The sequence below is a fragment of the Numida meleagris genome, chromosome 8 (assembly GCF_002078875.1).
Source record: "Numida meleagris isolate 19003 breed g44 Domestic line chromosome 8, NumMel1.0, whole genome shotgun sequence".
In the NCBI taxonomy this organism is placed as follows: Eukaryota; Metazoa; Chordata; class Aves; order Galliformes; family Numididae; genus Numida; species Numida meleagris.
In genome coordinates, this window is record NC_034416.1 from 14,220,626 (window position 1) to 14,238,090 (window position 17,465).

The 17,465-nt window shown below is 40.2% G+C and overlaps 1 protein-coding gene across 3 annotated transcripts in view; it reads left to right on the top strand.

Annotated features, from left to right (window-relative positions):
* Positions 1–17,465, top strand: part of COL4A6 (collagen type IV alpha 6 chain) — a 123,044-nt gene that overhangs the window by 91,158 nt on the left and 14,421 nt on the right. For all 3 annotated transcript variants that reach the window (XM_021406341.1, XM_021406342.1, XM_021406343.1), the window contains 20 exons: positions 1,203–1,238; positions 1,656–1,718; positions 2,036–2,071; positions 2,210–2,251; positions 3,130–3,222; positions 4,233–4,286; positions 5,294–5,353; positions 6,224–6,268; positions 6,497–6,550; positions 7,079–7,148; positions 7,808–7,918; positions 8,856–9,005; positions 9,958–10,062; positions 10,949–11,109; positions 11,994–12,173; positions 12,627–12,810; positions 14,460–14,531; positions 14,924–15,031; positions 16,066–16,287; positions 16,522–16,683. In XM_021406341.1, coding sequence (XP_021262016.1) covers positions 1,203–1,238; positions 1,656–1,718; positions 2,036–2,071; positions 2,210–2,251; positions 3,130–3,222; positions 4,233–4,286; positions 5,294–5,353; positions 6,224–6,268; positions 6,497–6,550; positions 7,079–7,148; positions 7,808–7,918; positions 8,856–9,005; positions 9,958–10,062; positions 10,949–11,109; positions 11,994–12,173; positions 12,627–12,810; positions 14,460–14,531; positions 14,924–15,031; positions 16,066–16,287; positions 16,522–16,683 — 2,008 coding nt within the window. The remainder of the gene's footprint in view (positions 1–1,202; positions 1,239–1,655; positions 1,719–2,035; positions 2,072–2,209; positions 2,252–3,129; positions 3,223–4,232; positions 4,287–5,293; positions 5,354–6,223; positions 6,269–6,496; positions 6,551–7,078; positions 7,149–7,807; positions 7,919–8,855; positions 9,006–9,957; positions 10,063–10,948; positions 11,110–11,993; positions 12,174–12,626; positions 12,811–14,459; positions 14,532–14,923; positions 15,032–16,065; positions 16,288–16,521; positions 16,684–17,465) is intronic.

Consider the following 17,465-nt stretch of genomic DNA (forward strand, 5'->3'; position numbering starts at 1 on the left):
TGTTTATCCCATACTGGATAGCTGGGACATAGCTCCTCCCATTACTGTTCAGAGTAGTTGCTGGTCCTTTACCTGTCTCTAGGCAGCTAGCACCATTTATTTGTTGGTGTCAAACCATAGATACGCGGAATTTCTTGTAAGCTCGTCCTAATTTACATGAGGTAGCGTATTTGTTTTTAGATGCAGAACTTCCCTGTATCTGGCATCCTCACATGTGCCAAGTCTGTTGAAATAACAGCCCAGGAGACGCGCAAGCACGGATTAAGATTTGTCCTGTGAAATCCCACTTGCCTCCCAGTGTTTTTTGTACTGGGACATACTAACAATCAGCTGCTTATATTCTGGGTTTAAATGCATGAGTATCGTATTCCACTCGTAGTGTTCCATCATTTATTGCTATGAAGTCAGAATTTAATTCTCTGTTTAATAAGGACCTTGCCCTGAAATGTCTGTATCATGTCTGTAATTTTATTTCCTATAAGGAGAATACAGACTGTGGAAACATGATCTCAGTTTATTGTTCCAAACAGTGAGTAGGTTCTTCAGTACGCTCATATAAAAATTTAGTTCTTTGTTGCCTTGAAATGAACATTCACCGGCTTAGATTGGTTTTGATTTTTGCCAGAAGCACTAGGCTTGGAAAAAAACTATAAAAGATTCGGTACCTCTTGTGATACATTCAGCAGCCCCATTACTCATTAAATATAGGAAATATTAAGATTTTTTTTTCTGTCATGTAGGGCCTCTCACACAGATCTTTTTTTGTCAAAATGATGAACTTTTCAAAAATTCTGCCTATATATATATACAACCATACATTGGTAAAAATAAAATAGATCTTTATTTAAATAAATTTCACTATTTTGTGGAAAATGCAGATCATTTGAAATAATGTTTTATAGTGTTTTTTGTAATGAAAGTTTTTGTAGTGTGTTTTCCAGGTTTTTTTACAAGGAATACAACTTTTAAATGCCACTTCAGTTTCTCTTGCTACCTGTAAATAAAATGGTTGTTGTTATTCCAGAGTTTTAGAGCCTTTCCATTTCCCAATTTAAACATGGAAGCACTGGTGTCAAAACTAAAAGTGAATATTAACTAAAAATGAATATTCCTGATTAGACTAATAAATTCATATTTGTAGCCCTTCATAGTTTGTTGTAGTAATACAATGGTATTTTTACTGATGGACTTTTCATTTTTAGGGAGAAAATGGTCTTCCTGGATTGGACGGTATTTCTGTAAGTTATTTAATTTGGGGAATAACTTTTAAGAATATTATTAAAAGTAGGTACTTTTCCTTGTACTGGTTCTCAAGGACACTTTTCAAATTTATGGGCCACGTATTTTCTCTATACCTGTAGCTTGAGTAACTCCAGTCTTCTAATGGTATGATTGGATCCACATTATGGTGGCAGAAGTCAGATTTTGCTATTATCTGTTCTGTTTTTCCCTATTAAAATCAAACTCCCTTCTACCGTTCAACTCTGTAACTTTGACTTTCAAATTTTATCTAATAATGTGAATTGGGTTCTCGTAGAATTTAAATGAATGTACATAACTGGGAGCTATTGTTGTATGTTTTCTGAGATTGGTTGTTTTGGGTTTGGTGGTATAGGTGCTACACATTCTGTATTTCTCCTGTGTTCTTCTTATAGGGCCCCAAAGGTTTTCCAGGTCCAACAGGTTCTGCAGGCCCTATAGGATTACCAGGTTTGCAAGTAAGGGACCCTGACTGCTGTACTTCTTGGTAGAATTGTTCAAAATGTTGGCGATTTTCCATCCTTGACTATATTTGTCTCATCACAATGAGCAGAAGTTTGTGTGCTTATAAAAGGATGAAGCATGTTGTTCAGATGTGAAATACTTGAACTCAGACTGTTTAATCACAAGAGCAAAAGTTATTAGAAGATTATTTATCAGTTGATTTGCTTTGGGGACAGAGATGAAATGAGAGCTCAGGTACCAAACATCATTCCTATAATGTGCATCCTACTTAAGTCAAAATAAATAAAATCTTGATCTTGTTCACATTTAGGGTCCAGTGGGTCCCCCTGGGCCACCAGGTCCGAAAGTAAGTACCTACATTTTTGGTCATCTTTCCACACCTGACTGTTGGCTATTTCTTTTAACCATTATGGTGTGCCTAGATGATAACTATATTGATGTTGCTGATGTTTTGTTATTCATTGTCATCTTTTATCTCCCCTAGGGTAATATGGGATTAGGCTTTCAAGGAGAGAAAGGAGAAAAAGTAGGTGAATCTTGTTCTGTTACAGAAAGAGTGTGAAGTTATACTCTAGTGTTCCATCATATCTTTATCCTCTAGGCAGAGGCTAGATTCCAGCATTTTCTTCTTTTGTGTTTCCTTTTCTTTTGGTGTGAATGACAGTTCAAATACTGAAGAGTCTTGCTGGTTGCTGATAATGTTTTGCACTGAAAATAGGATGGGAACTTTTCCTGCATGAAGTGAGGGAAGAAAATCTCATTTCAGTGCAGTGCTTTCCTGGTTGTCACGACACAAGGTCCTCTTTTGACACCTCTTGAATCTGTCCTTTAGTTTATACGGACCCTCAACTCTTGTACTGATTTTTTTCTTCTGAATTTACACTTTTTGAATTTCATAATATTCTTTGAGTTAACTGATGAATAATTTGTAGTCTTGGTATCCTGAGTGGACATCACGCAGTCTGTGTGAGGATTTACACTGGCATAATGGGGCTTCTCAGAGGTCTCAGTTTTGGGCTTGATTCTGCTGCTGTTAAAATCAGTTCTCAGTTTACTGCATTTCTAGTTGTTTCTTGACTTCTTCTCTTTTATATTTCTTTTCAAAGTGTTTCTGGAGTGTTTTTCTGTTGAAAAGATTAGGCTTTTGTTTTTTGTTTTTTTGTTTTGGTCTTTCCATGATTTATATCCACAACTTCTCTGAAGCAGATTTAATGTGTTTTGCTCATCTTAATTTTCAGCCTGATTTTTGGCTTCCATGGCCAAATTCCTGTACCAGTACTTAGGCACACGAATATTATGTACAGGGCATAAAATTAGACTGGATTTTTTTCTAATTCACAAGCAACTTTCGTAAGAAATCAACTGTGCTCTGCCTATGTTAATATCTTTATCTTTTGCCCACAGGGCGATGTAGGACTGCCTGGCCCTCCGGGCCCCCCTCCATCTACTGGAATACTAGAATTCATGGGTTTCCCAAAGGGAAAACAAGGAGAAAAGGTCTGCATGCCCTTTACATCCCCTCCTGTCCCCTTGCTTCAAAGGCTGAAAAAACTTACTCGACAGTGTGGACTGTTATCTTTCCAAATCATACTAATTTTCTGCACTAGTTTAATCTGCCAGAGGGCTACTGAATAAAAATATTGTTAGCTCAGAGTATGGAGCACTGGAGAATCCATGCCTGTCAGAATGATAAATCTTAAAGCTATTTAAAGGTTTCCCTCATTAATCCTGGAATGAATGAAGTTTATTTTATTTTCCTTGGACTCGTGAAATATGATTGTGTAAAAATAAATGAAAAAAAAATCCTAAATAAAAAGCACCAAGTCTTTTGCTTTCACTGTTATGCACACTACTCTGAAATAATCAGATTTCTCTCATTTATTTTGTTATTCAGGCATTTAGTGAGATACATATTTAGCTCATCAGTGTGTCTATAAAGGCCCTGTGGAACTTGAGTGAGAGATTCTCTGCACATACGAAATGTAGACGTATTGAATTAGTCTAGGACATATACAGAACAGTTTGAGAGCCGACTCTGAGTTTGCCTAAGCCGCTGCATAAGTCATGGGAGTCACTGTCTTGCTTGGTGGAGTTGCATTAGTGTGAGACTCAAAGAAGGGCTGTTAATGTGGCTTACTCTTGAAGTTGTAAGCAGGATTACAAGGACTTTATTCTATCTCAGCATGTGTTATATGCTGCTTTCCATGAATTACTGTGAACGTTCAAAGATGACGATCTGAGATGCTTCTGGTTTGCCTTCCAGCAGTGGAGGAAAGTAGAACAATAGTTCCAAAAGTAGTGGTCTTTGAAGCCATGGGAAGTGGTCACAGGCAATCCATTGCATGCATCGACACTGTCTGGCAAATGATGACACAAATCAAACGTGCTTGCTGCCAAATAAGTTACAGGGCCTTGGTTTAGGAGTCAGGAGTATGATGGGTGGACTGGGGGAAGTCTTGCTTTCATGGACACAGTGGTTTATTGTGTTTACCTTTTCCCCTTTTCAGGGTGAGCCAGGCCCTCGAGGATTGCCTGGAGACAAAGGATTGCCTGGCCTGCCGGTAAGGGGAAGGGAGAGCTTTTAGTACGTGCCTAACATCAGTTAGATGGTTCCAAAGCCTCTGAATAGCTCCTAAGATCTCTACAGGAGTTTCTAAGCACTTGAATATTTGAAAATCTGATACAAATGTGCACATAACTTTTTGAAGAATGTAAGTGTAACAACAACAATTTATCTCTGGATTCCAGAGAGGTCTTTCCCAGCTTATAACCTATTGTAAACACAAGTTCTTTGGATAAGTTTTGCTAACAAATATTTTGTGGAACTTCTGGCCAATAAGATAAATTGTTTGCCGGTTTCTTCAGTGTACAGATGTTCTCAGTAGAACGGCATGAGAGAACCTGTTCATGAAGCACAGTTTGTTACTAGCCTTTCTGGATGTGTTCCATTATGTGCGTGTTTATCTTTAAGCATCACAAGAGGCCCACTGAAGCTGGTGGGATTGAACATATGCGTGAACTTAACCACAGGCATAAGATATTTCAAGACTGAAGCCTGAAAATTGCCAAACTACTGTAACTCACTGAAATTAAATCTGGATTTGTTAACTCTTGCTGACAGGGAAAACCACCAAACAGTTCCAACTGCTGAGCATGAAAATGATGTTTTTGTGTCATTCTTAGGCTTTAGAAATAAAAAAGGGTGCTCTGAGCCTTGCCTTGAGCTGCTACTGTTAAGAAATTGGATTTGAAATTACTTCTAAATGTAGAATACAATACAGAGTGGCAGGGCTTTGCTGTTTATAGCAGAGTGTTACTTGCATTTCCTGACGAGAAATGTAGTATAGTCTAAATGGATGGAAGTCACAGGGAATGAAGAAGGTAATGCACTGCATGTAATGCCCGCTGCTTGATTTCTTTCTGGGGCAAAAGAAGCCTGGCAGAAACAGTCCATTTCCTTTGTGTCTCTGTGGTACAGTTTATGTTAATAGATGATTTAGTGCTCATTCTGACTTAGGGCCGTGCTTTCAAGTTCCACACAGATCTAATGTTAATATTTTTCCCTCAGGGCTTTGGCGGTGTTGGAGAAAAAGGAGAAAAAGGTGTGCCTGGTTTGCCAGGCGGCAGGGTAGGTAACCTTACAAAGTCCTTAAATGCCTGTTCTTAAACTAGTTTCATGAAGTAGACTTTTCACCAACATGAGCAAAGCATGTAGGAATCACAGATGTAGAATTGGAACCCATATTAGCCAGCACCATATGATAACAGAGCCAGTGGTTCTTCTCTCAGTAAAGTCTCAGACTAAGGGTGAAAGATGAAAATAATGAGGCAGTCCAAGAAAATCAGACATATATATTGGAGGACTTGATACTACCAGGCCTGTGTTTTTTCCAGGTTTTCTGAAAGCTTCACAGTGGCTTTGCAGGGATTTTAGGGAGCTTTTGCCCCATATCAGAGTAAGCCATGAAAGAACACTGATTTTTGGGAATGAAAGGGCCCGGCTGGCAATAGAATGGTCAAACCAGACAGTGAGGGTGGAAGTTAACAGCGTGCTCTATCACATGCCATAGATTCTTCAAATCACCATGAACTTGCAGAGGCATGGTGCTCATACACAACAGGGAGACCAAAGTATTCTGTTCTGCATCTGAAGAACAAAACTGTCAAGATAAGAAAATATTTGTCTGTGTTAAGTTTCACAGCTTTGTAATGACGAACTACCTACCTGTCTTGTAAGTTGAGATACCATGACTTATCTAATTTGAACTGCTGATTAGCAAGATAATGACTAAAGAAGTTAAGACACCTTTTGTCAGTTATTTTGCTGAATTCTTTTGATGATAATGTTAGTATTTGGAAGACAAGGAAAATTAGTAGTAGCTTCTCCTTTTGAAATTTTACCTTTTCACTCTTTGGTACTGAGATCTTGGATCTGATGAAGTACGAGCAGACTAAGATGGAGCTTCTCAAAATTACATAATGTGTTTTGTTTTTTTAGGGTCTTTTGGGACTGGATGGATCCAACGGCATTCCAGGGAGAAAGGTGAAATGCTCTTTTATTTTTTATTGCAGAAGCCATCTCAGGTATTATGAGTACTGAGAAATCAACACAATCAGATTACTCTTTATTTCTTCTCAGATGCTTGACAGTATGCATAACACAATGAATTGGCATGGTAATTCAAGTCCACTGCGGATGTCTCAGCTAGCAAATAATGCCACTATGTTATTGTCTCACTTTATAAAAATGTTCCTGTGTGTGACTTTGCAGGGTCATCCAGGTATTCCAGGCTATCCAGGACTGGATGGAGTTGAAGGCACGAAGGTAACTTCTCACATGGCAATACTAAAGCACTGCTGTTGTAAATATATTTGCATAAATAAATGTCATAACTTCAGTTGAGCTTAAAGGAGTGAGTGAATGCTTAAGATAGTTGCCAAGGCTGTCAGATGTTTGGAAATGAAATGGAAAATGACTGGATAGTAGTTTACTGTGAGTGAACTTAAAATCTGCCACCAACATCGGTACATGGTTGGCAGACATGACAAATGCCAGTGGTGAGGGGCTTATTTGGTGCAGAGCACATGGAAGAACAATATAGGTTTATGCACAGAGCAGTGTTACTGCATGAGTCATCTCAGTGTTGCATTGCATTGGCACAATGAATTGTGTTTATAATATGTATATCTGATGGTGATTTGGATGACAATCAAATTTTGCACTTCCTGTTTTGAAGAAGATTTGATACTGTGTTAGAGCGAGAGAAATGGATGATACCACAGTTTGTCACAAGTTGCTTGTTCTATTTAGGTGCTTTTCTGGAGAAATCCATTTTCCTCTTTTCGTCTACAGGGTGAAGTAGGTGACATTGGTCCCCCAGGCCCTCCTATTGTTGTTGACAAGGAAGGTGTAGTCATTTCAGGTACACATTTTTATTTCTTTTTTGTTTTGAAACTAGTTTAAAGCATTTTTTTCTGATCCAACTTGTTTTATTTCTATATTTTACCACTTTTCCATGTTGTGATTTGAGTCTAGCCCATCTCTTGTTATTCCTCCTTTCATTTCAATATTGGTGCATACAGATACATTTCATTCCTGGGTTGCAGAATGATACATTTCAAGCACAATTATATGCTTAGTGCCTGGAAAGCTGCCTGCATATGAGCATGGGGAATTGTAGCCTACCTGTGTGTCTTACTTCTATGTATCAAGGAAATGGATTGTCTGAATGTCATTCTGCTGTTATTTGTCATTCAGTGTGATAGGAATACTGTTGAGGAAAGGATCTTTACTAACACCACAGCTGAATGTGTCCTGAGTGACAATAGTCTTGGAAGCTGTAAAATTAAGGAGACAAGTTGCATAATGCCCCATTTCTCTTTCACATGCAGTCAAGTCCAAAACAACCTCTAGCTGGACTCAGGAGGAAGTTTTCTCATCATTGTTAGTTTGGACTAACAGACTTACTGGTAATGGCTTTGCCACCAGTGAGATCAGTGACCACTGAAGTAGTAAGTTGAACAGTTTTTTGGCAGAAATTCTCAAGTTTTTCCTCCTTATCTTTCTGTATTTATCTAATAGGTGCCCCAGGTGACCCTGGAAACCCAGGAATACCTGGTCCTCCAGGAGATGAAGGGATCAGTGGTCTACCAGGCTTTCCAGGAGCTCCAGGGTTTCCAGGCCTGGAGAGAGGTAAAGCATTCGCCAAGTGCCCTTAAAAGCTGCTTTTTCTGTGTGTTCATTTGAGAAGACTCTGGCTGGCAGGCTGGAGATGTTGAAGGTATTGCAGCTAGCCTCTCCTTCCTCCTGCTGTCTGACTTGCAGGCTGCTGTGAGGTGCAGGAAGCAAGGTAGAGGCACAGGAAAACCAAGCGTGTTCACTTGGGTGGGAGCAGAATTAGTCCCACAGTGATTACAGCCCATTTCAAGGCTTCAGGTCTAAGTGTTTGATGCAACAGTGTACACAGAAGTTGATTTGTTTGATTTCCGTTTCAAATTAAATTAAATTTTCCATTTCGATTTCAAATTGACAGAACCTTTCCTACAGATGGAATGTTTTAAATATTTTTGAAAATGAGCTTTTTTGAGTGACTTCATTTTTCACAGAATTGTAAGGGTTGGAAGGGACCTTTGGATATCATCTGGTCCAACCCCTGTGCTAAGCAGGTTCCCTGCAGTTCCTCTGTTTTGCAATAGAGAGCTAGCACATTGGCCATGTAAAACCACTGTAGCTGGAACCCATTTGCCCCATCAAAAATCTTGCTTGAGTTTCTGTTTAATGTCATTTGTGAAGTCCTGGCTGCAATGATCCAAAGACTAGGAACTACGAGGGCAACTATCCCTCTCAAAGGCAATCTGAAAATAAATGAATCACAGTGTTCCATAGTTAATTGTCTCACCTATTAGTGAGATTTCAATACAGCCCTGTTAAGTTTTTTGAATGGCCAAAAGAATGTGTAAATGGGAGCCAAGTGGTGGCTACAATAAGTAAATTTTCCTTTGTTTGCAATTAGAAAATGTCCTTTGCTAACATCGTTACAGTTCAGGACACAATAGTAATTTTCATAACATTAAAAATATCAGGATATGTTTGCTGCTGGATAGCTGCTAATTGTGCCAATGTTGTTTAGATGGAATGGGCCCTGGAGGGTCTCCAGGTATTCCAGGTGTGAAGGGTGAAATGGGAGAACCAGGAAGAGCAACAGTTGGATTACCAGGCACTCCAGGAAGAGATGGTTTACCTGGTCTGCCAGGAGCACCAGGATTGCCTGGTTCTGCACGTACGTACATTTTTTACATTGAATTCATAGTGAAACAAAACAAATAATGATTTCTGTATTTATTTCTTTGCAAGTGAAGATTATTCGTCTATAAATCACAACCTTCAGTATATTTATCTGCACCTCTCTGAAATAAGAAAATGCAGCTAATTATTTTTAAAGTGGGAACCTGATTGACTGAAGCACATGGTTCGAAAGGCACAATTTAATGTTTGTTCTGTTTGAATAGGAAGAAACTGAGCCAGTTCAGATACTGACTCCTGAGAAACGTGTTTCAGCTGGAGAAAAGGAGGGAGGTTATATGATATAGCATGCAAGTTGATGGGAGGAAAGCTAGATAAAATTTGCTGTGGAGTACTGGCTTAGGTAAATAAGAGACTGCGACTTTATGAGCACTTGGGATGAATGTCTAATCTTGCAAGGAGGTATTTCAGGTACCGGGATTCAGATAGGAATCTAGTGTTACATTATGTTAGGTCACATCCCTCTGCTGTTTCTGTCAGCTCATGTTTCATTGTATTCGTCAGCATATAAAGAGATACTGAGAGTAGTCCTGCAGTTATACAGTGAGTAACAGAGAAATTTCCCTTAACTTTTTGCCACTTGATCCCTTTCCTGAACTGCATGGACTAATTTGTTTGTCCTCTGTGCAACGTGTTTGCAATTTGTTTGGTCCTTTGGCCAGCTGTTAAGTCTTTGAAAAAGTGCAATAAGAGAGCAATAGAGGAGTAAAGCTCTGTTACATCCACCTTGAAAGACCTTTTGCTCTTCTTTATGGGAAGCTAAAAATAGACATATGGCAGCCCATGGTCCTACATTCATCTCTTTGTGTAACCACAAGTCACAGCTTGATCCAATGCCATTTCTGTCAGTTGCATATCTGATGATACAAGTAATTAACAAGCTGTAAATCTAGCCTTCTCAGGGCTTTTTGCTTGCTTTCCACACATAGGCCCTTCATTCCTCCCAGATGCAATCCTGGATGGAAGGACTGGTGCCCCAGGGGAGCCTGGACAAAGAGGGCTTCCAGGAGCTTTGGGTCCAAAAGGTTACAAAGGTAACTGACTCTTGTTTTGGAAGAGCCTTTTAACAATCAATTGACCTCACTTCAATGTCCTAATAACCTAAGGGTGAAAGTTTCTTTATAAGAAATCAGAGAAGCTTCTAGTTGGATTAAAAGAGCAGTAGCCTTTACATTTTAGAGAGAGTGGTGCCTAGCACTGCTGTTGAAATCCTATTTTCTTCTTCCTCTGCTCAGGCAAATAAGCAGATAAACATTTCATACCCAGTTAGCTAAACAGGTTGTGCTTTAAAGCCATAACATGTAATGAGATTTAGAAATAGTGTCCTTTGTGCTGCTTTTTGTAATACAGGCTGGAAATGACAGAGGAACAATTTTATTCTCTTCTGTGCTAAAAAATGATGAGAATTTGGGTTTTAGTGTGTGATGGAACTAGCAGCAAAAAATGGGATGATGCAGACATCACTGTGCACTGTGGATGTTTGGATGTGTGCCCAGTTACAATTCCAGAAGAGATGAAGTTATCCAGCTGAGGATCGTTGTAACCTTCTATGAGTGGGAGTATGGATTTGCTTTCTTTGACGTGCAACCATCTACTAAAATCCACAAGGCTTCTGACCTAAACGCTCCTAAAACCATCTCCTTTGGAGAGTCTAAACTTTTGGGAAGAGGTCATTAATGTAAGCATGATATAATACGTAATGCCTAGGTTCATGCTGCATGTGGTATTTTGGTGGTGGGTGTTGTAGATAAATTAACTCAGATAAAGCTCCCCTTGCTTGACATTCACTGAGCAGAGCAGGCACATCATATCATTTCAGAATGGTTTTGTCCTAATTGAATCAAATACCACTTTCGGAGCTCTTGAAGCAGTAAAAGGGTCTTTATCTCAATGTAATTGAGTGATGACTGTATTTTCCAGGAGATGCAGGTGATTGTGCTTGTGATGGAGGAGTTACAAGAGCAGGTCTAAAAGGCATCTCAGGTCCACAGGGTCTACCAGGAAGTCGTGGTTTGCCTGGGATTAAAGGTGTTAGTGGAGACCCAGGCACTGTGGGTGCACCAGGACTGCGGGGCCCTCTGGTAAGGCAGGAGGAGTTTTTACTGTTTATCATGAATTAAATGAGAAAAAATGTCCATGTGCAATCACTGGTGTTGACTGCATTGAGAGCAGGGCACAGTTTTTGTGTAGTTTCTTGTACTTGTTTGGACAAAAAATAAGTAAACCTAGAAATTGATATGTGAAAAGAATCTGAAAGTAGAGAAATTATCGTTTGTAAAAATGGAGAAAGAAATGGTTCTTAAGTTCTGAGAACTGCCATTTAGCAGCCAAGGCTAAAAGCAATAGCAGTTATTCATCCCAGGGCCTCTTGGCCACAGACATGCTGCATGGATTAGAGCCAGTGTTCTTCCTAAAAGAGGGCTGATTGTGAAAGCAGATATACATCTGTATGGAGAGAAGACCTGAAATCATATGATAAGGTCTTGCCACATCATTGCTCATAGCTACAAAAGCTGTGTGTCTTAGATGCAGTCTTCTCAGTCGCTCTACACTAAAACTAAATGACTTTAGAATATCTTTATCAATGTCAGTGAATGCAGCACATCAAGTAATTGGGAAGAAGACTTGATAATTTGAACCTGTTAAATCATGAGTGCTGAAGTGTTCCCAGATGCCATCCAAGACTGCTGTCACTGCAGTGACATGCACCAGCATTTGGCTTGCCAGTGTAAAATTGTACTGATTTAACTGAATCACTTAAAAATCATCAGACTCCCTCCCCCTTTTCTTTTTTTAAGTATGACGTATACAATAGGAAACCCCTTGGAAATTATTTCTATCTCCAGTTGTTGTGTCCTGACCGTGTGTGACGTTTTTAGAAAGCAAAGGCTCTTGTCTCCATATTCATGTTCCTGTTTTCCTTTGGTTGTTTTTGTTTTTTTTTTTTTAATCTGTTGGTCTCTAGGCTCCAGCTGGCCAGCAAGGTCTTCCAGGCCTTAAGGGAGAAAAAGGCGATTCATCCTATGCAACAGGCAGAGGTGCTCCTGGGGACCGTGGTGCAGAGGCACCCCGAGGACCATCAGGCTTCCCAGGAACTCCTGGCAGGGATGGACTTCCAGGTTTGCCAGGCCCACCAGGTCCACCAGTAAGTTCAAGTTCTTTTAGCAGCAGTGCTTCAGAATCGCCATAAGGAGCAGAGAGATTAAAAAAGCCTGGTTTCCTAGTCCTGATCATCTGCGTGATAAGTCTCCAAACACATAAAAAATCTCATAGTCCCTGGGCACAAATTTGTCTTGGTGAAAATCGGTAATTGGCACTAATGCCAATCGGTAATTGGCACTAATGCCTCTGGCTACCTGGTCAAATGATGAAGTTCTTGTAGTGGGGAAGGCCCTAGTACTTTTTTGCATTAAAAGATAAAAGACACTGTAGGAATGAGCCAAATCTTGGAATAGAAACACCACAGCAGTATATTTTAATTAAATATTAAATATTAAAACTTATTACAAAACTTTCATGCATTTGTTAAAATGACAGTGCTATACGTTCTCTCCACATCTCTTTGATTTTCTGTTGTAATTGTCTTCGTTGTGTACAGGGTGATGGTGGGCTAGGCTTCCCAGGGGAAAAAGGTCTACCAGGATTACCCGGCTCCAAGGGCCGTCCTGGAGAGATTGGTTCTCCTGGCATTGGATATCCAGGTCCTGCTGGACTTCGTGGGCCACCAGGTGACCCAGGGATGGATGGTTTTCCAGGACAAGCAGGTCTGCCAGGCCCTCCAGGTAAGTGCTGCCAGATATCCTCTTACTTTGAAAAGGTGCAAAGCTACTACAAATCAAGTGACACAACAACTACTGCTGTTCTTGTAACCAAGCCAGAAGGTGGTATTAGATTAAAGATTGATCTTTAAATTAACTAAAACCGGTCTGAGGGCTTACCAGACCTGATGTAGCAGTCACTGCATTCTCAAGTTGTTGTGCTCAGGAGGACACAGATAATAAGCAGCAAATACCTGAGTTGAATACTCAAATACTGATAGTGTTGAATGAAATCCTACTCACTGGAGAGCCATTTTACACCAAAGGTCGTGGAGAAGACAGTTAAAATGAAGTTCTTAAAAAGCACAACCTACTTCATTGTCCAGGCAAAAGTAATAACTCATTGATATTTGGGACTTCTGAATCAGTTTTCAGAAATATTACTGTTACTGAAATAGAAAGAGCTCCAGATTTTTATTTTTTTATTTGAATTAATAATAACAGACAGCAAGCAGTTAAGCAATTGTTTCCATATGCATACAGAAGTGTTCAAACAAAGTAATGAAAAAAACACACTTATTCCCCAAAGCTCCTTTCGTGGTCATCTTTTGTATGTAGTTTATCTGACTAAAAGGCTTTTGAGATGCTTTAAATTTTGATTTTTTAAACGTGTATCTGAGATGGTAATAGCTGGCTCAGATTAATACTATTTAGGAGCTAATCCTGTCGTTCTAGTGCAGACTTCTCTTGAAATAACTGGAAGCTTTTCTGGAGTGGAAAGGCTTGAGTTAGTTTTTGTGATGATAGTTGCTGTGACATTGCATGTTAACATGACTTGAGATCGTCAGTGACAAAGAGGAATGCTGGAAGTGTTTGAGATCTTTCAGGTAAATCTGATGTGCTAGCAAACCGCTAATGCTACCTAAGTTGAAACTTCCCTGAACGAAAAAGGATTGGTAGTACGGAGTCTTTTTATGAGAGGTGGAAGTCATGCAAAGAGCTTTGCAATTGCTGAGTCTTGTTTGCTGAAAATGTTCTGAGGAGCCGTTTGGCTGTGTCTTAGTGTGACAGATTGCAGAAGCAGCAGTTAGAGAGCAACGCAGAAAAATAAATCCTTGCTGTTCCGCCTTCCACATATGCATCTCTCTGGCATAAAGTCTGGGTTCACAGTTTTTTTAGACATCTATCAATACTTTCTGGATGTTCATTCTGTCTTGCATGTGCACGTTTGTTTTAGAATTTCACACTGTAGGTGTAGTATACAGTTATATGCCAATTAGAAACATACTCAGTTTTTAAAAGTTAGGAACACCTGTCTGCTCCCGCTGGCTTTGAAAGCTCTCACCCCTGCCCGTAAGCTCTCTGAGTCACAGACTGCCTTTTCAGTACCTACTCTGAGTGGAAGCCATGAATGTCATGCTATCATTACTCCACAGCAGTAGTTGCAACCACTTACTGATCACACAGTAAATAGTAGGGATGAGACTGGACTCCAGGCTCCAAATGCCTTCTCTTTAACATCACATATTTCAGATGTCAGCAGTGTTTGATGTGCTTAAGTTCACTCCCAGTCTCTAACATGTCCTGTGAAAAACATCTGGATACAAAATCTTCCTCTTCTGACCATCTCTCTGAAAGGGGCTGTGTGCAACCTTATTGTTTCTTCGTTTTAGGTATCACCTTGCCCTGCATAGTTCCTGGAGCATATGGTCCCCCCGGGACTCCCGGCCTTCCAGGATTGCCAGGTATGGAGACAAGCTGATTGTAATGACTACCAAGAAGCACCTCTTCCTCAGAGAAGATAATACCTGCTAATTAATGTCCTGTGAGTGATAGGTATTCCTGAGAGTTAACTGACAGAATAGTAGTCTTTTTCTTCAAAGGGACTGGGCTTAAATTCCGTAGAGGATCTTAATGATTGCACCATTTTTTTCCCTTTCAAGTAGCCTCCGAACACAACCCCTTTTCTTCTGTGCTTACGTAGCTGTTGAAAAAGCCACGGATTTGAGATGCTTTGTGGGTTAAATTGTGTTTTCAGTGTTTCAGCACTGGTGTTGCAGAAGAGATCTGATCCCATTTCCTGGTGCCGTGTTTTTGCCTTCTGCTATTGATTCATTAATATTATTTTAATCCTTAGGTCCCAAAGGCAGCAAAGGCTTTCCTGGCATTCCAGGACAACCTGGATTACATGGGTCAAAAGGACAGCCAGGGTCTCCAGGAATAATTGGCTTGCAAGGGGAACCTGGTAAGAGTTTTTATTGTATGATTAATGTGTACAGTGTTTTATCAAAAGAGTTGTCTCACCTTCTAGGCCACATTTTCACATGTTAAATTCACAGAGCTCTGTGAGCTCCACTGTGCTTCTTTCAAATGCCGTCTCTGCTTTTAATATTATACTGCTGGTGTAAGGATGTAGGACAGCTGACGCAGTTTGTTTCTCCAGAGACCATCACTGTGTGCTTTGTAACAGTTTAGAAACTTCAAGTTGATTTTAAAACCTGTTTTAAGCCATGTGATGTTCTGGTAAAGGCACACTGTGCGCTGTATTTGGACTTGTTCTAGCTGTGGGAATTTCTGATGGTTGTAGTAAATAAAGAACAAGAGAGTGGTGGGGGAAGCTACGCTGATAGCTGTCCATCATATTTCTCTGTGAATATGGCTCTGTGAATGGGGATACAATCTTTATGGGGTCACTGCTTGTGTGACATAGCCTCTGACCAGTGCAACACCCACACAGCAGTGCTGCTGTGTACTCCTTGGTAAATGGGAGAGAGAACTTTGCAGTCCTCCTTTTACCAGGACTGCTAGTGTCTTCTGCTCCTCAGTGTCTGAAGCTGTTTGACGTGGAGGACAGAGTAAGAAAGGTGTGATTCATATATTATCTTTGCAGCTCTTGTGGATGGTAGTGGTAGCGAGATCCTGCCTCTCTGTAGCTTGAAATGGCCATCTTCTTCCTTTTTTGTAGTTTTTGCCTAAAATTCCATCTGATGAAATCAAGTGTGCAGATCTGTGGCTTCTAGCTGCAGCTCCAAAATACTCCTAAAGTAATCTTTTTTTAATAAAAACTTTAAAAGTTTTGAAATAACATTTTAACTGTTTTAAACGTTTTCATTGCTTTCTGTCTCTAGCCGTTGTTTCTAGTTCGGTACTGAAACATTCTGCAGCTTTCCAAACAGCCTTTGCTTGCATGGATATTTTTAAAATGTTGATTTTGTTGGAGATGTTGCTGGTAACAGCCTGTACTTCTCATGAGTGACATTTACTGTCTTTGTCCCTGAGGCTTCCCTGGACCTCGAGGAGAGCAAGGATCACAAGGACTTCCAGGATTGGACGGGGCAGATGGTTTGCCTGGGAAGATGGGTGCTTCTGGCTTAGCTGGAACTAAAGGAGCTCCTGGAGATGTATTTGGTGCTGAGAGTGGAACCCAGGGAGAGCGTGGCCGACCTGGGCTCCCAGGGGATAAAGGGCTTGCAGGTGATCTTGGGTTTCCAGGACCAAAAGGTAAGCACTGATGCTGCTTGTATCTGGGAATATCAAACTGTTTCTTTCAAAAATCTTTCATTTTTCCCATCTCGTTAAGATACTCTATTAGTGGTCTTTTAAGCTGCCTGCAGGTGGGCATGTTTTCTTTTAGAATCTAGTGCAACTCCAGGACTTTTATTAGGACTCTTATTTTCATTGAAAGAGTGAATCTTGTTTTATTTGTTCTGTAACCTCCCCTCTCTCTGTTCCCAGGGCTGGATGGGCGACCAGGCCTCCTAGGTATTAAAGGCGAGCTGGGTAATCCAGGATATTCGGGTGTCCCCGGATTGCGGGGACCTCCTGGTCTTGGAGGTCCTTTTGGCATTAAGGGAAAACCAGGACCACTGGGATCAGTTGGCCTTGCAGGAGCACCAGGTATGTAACATCTTCAAATGAAGACGAGTGGCTGAGCTGAACACTGCAATGTTGAGGAAGCGTGGGAGAGATTGCCAGTTGCTGAGAGAGAGCTCCTACCACTGTTTTAGGGGTAACTGAGTGCAGAATTGGAGCCTTTTATCTCTGACTGTTGGAATCTCCCTGCACTGAAACGGTGCCCAAAGTTGTAAGAAGTACAGCAAAAAGGCAGGAGAAAGCATTTTGACATCTCTGCATTTGCAGGCTGGCTGTATATATTGACTAATCTTCATTTTTCATTTTTATAACAATTGATTTTTTTAATATGAGGTTGCTTGAAGCACAGCTTTTATAGGTTGGAAATTTGTTAGCTTTCTGAGAAGAAGCACTTATGTGCTACACTGTCTGGGTCAGAAAATCAATTTCCCTTCACCTTACAGGGAAAAAAAAATGAATACAACAGTGTCTCTCAGGCTGTACTCACTGGAGTGTTTCATGATAACAGTGTATTCGAGACTTGAGAACTAAGCAGAGAGACACCTGGGAATTAGTAGATAATGGTCTGTGATGTAATTCTGTCCTAACATGCAGAATGACAGTGCTGAAACAAAATGGCAACAAGTGAATGAAAGCACTAACCTCGTTTGAGACGAAAATTATAGTTGTTTTTTATTAGAATGCTAACATGACTTTCACTTCCCTATTATTTTACAGTTTTTGATTGTATGTTATATATGACTGTTTCCTTCAGCTGTTTTTAAATACCTTCCATTGTTAGGACGGTAAACTCCAGATGACTAAGA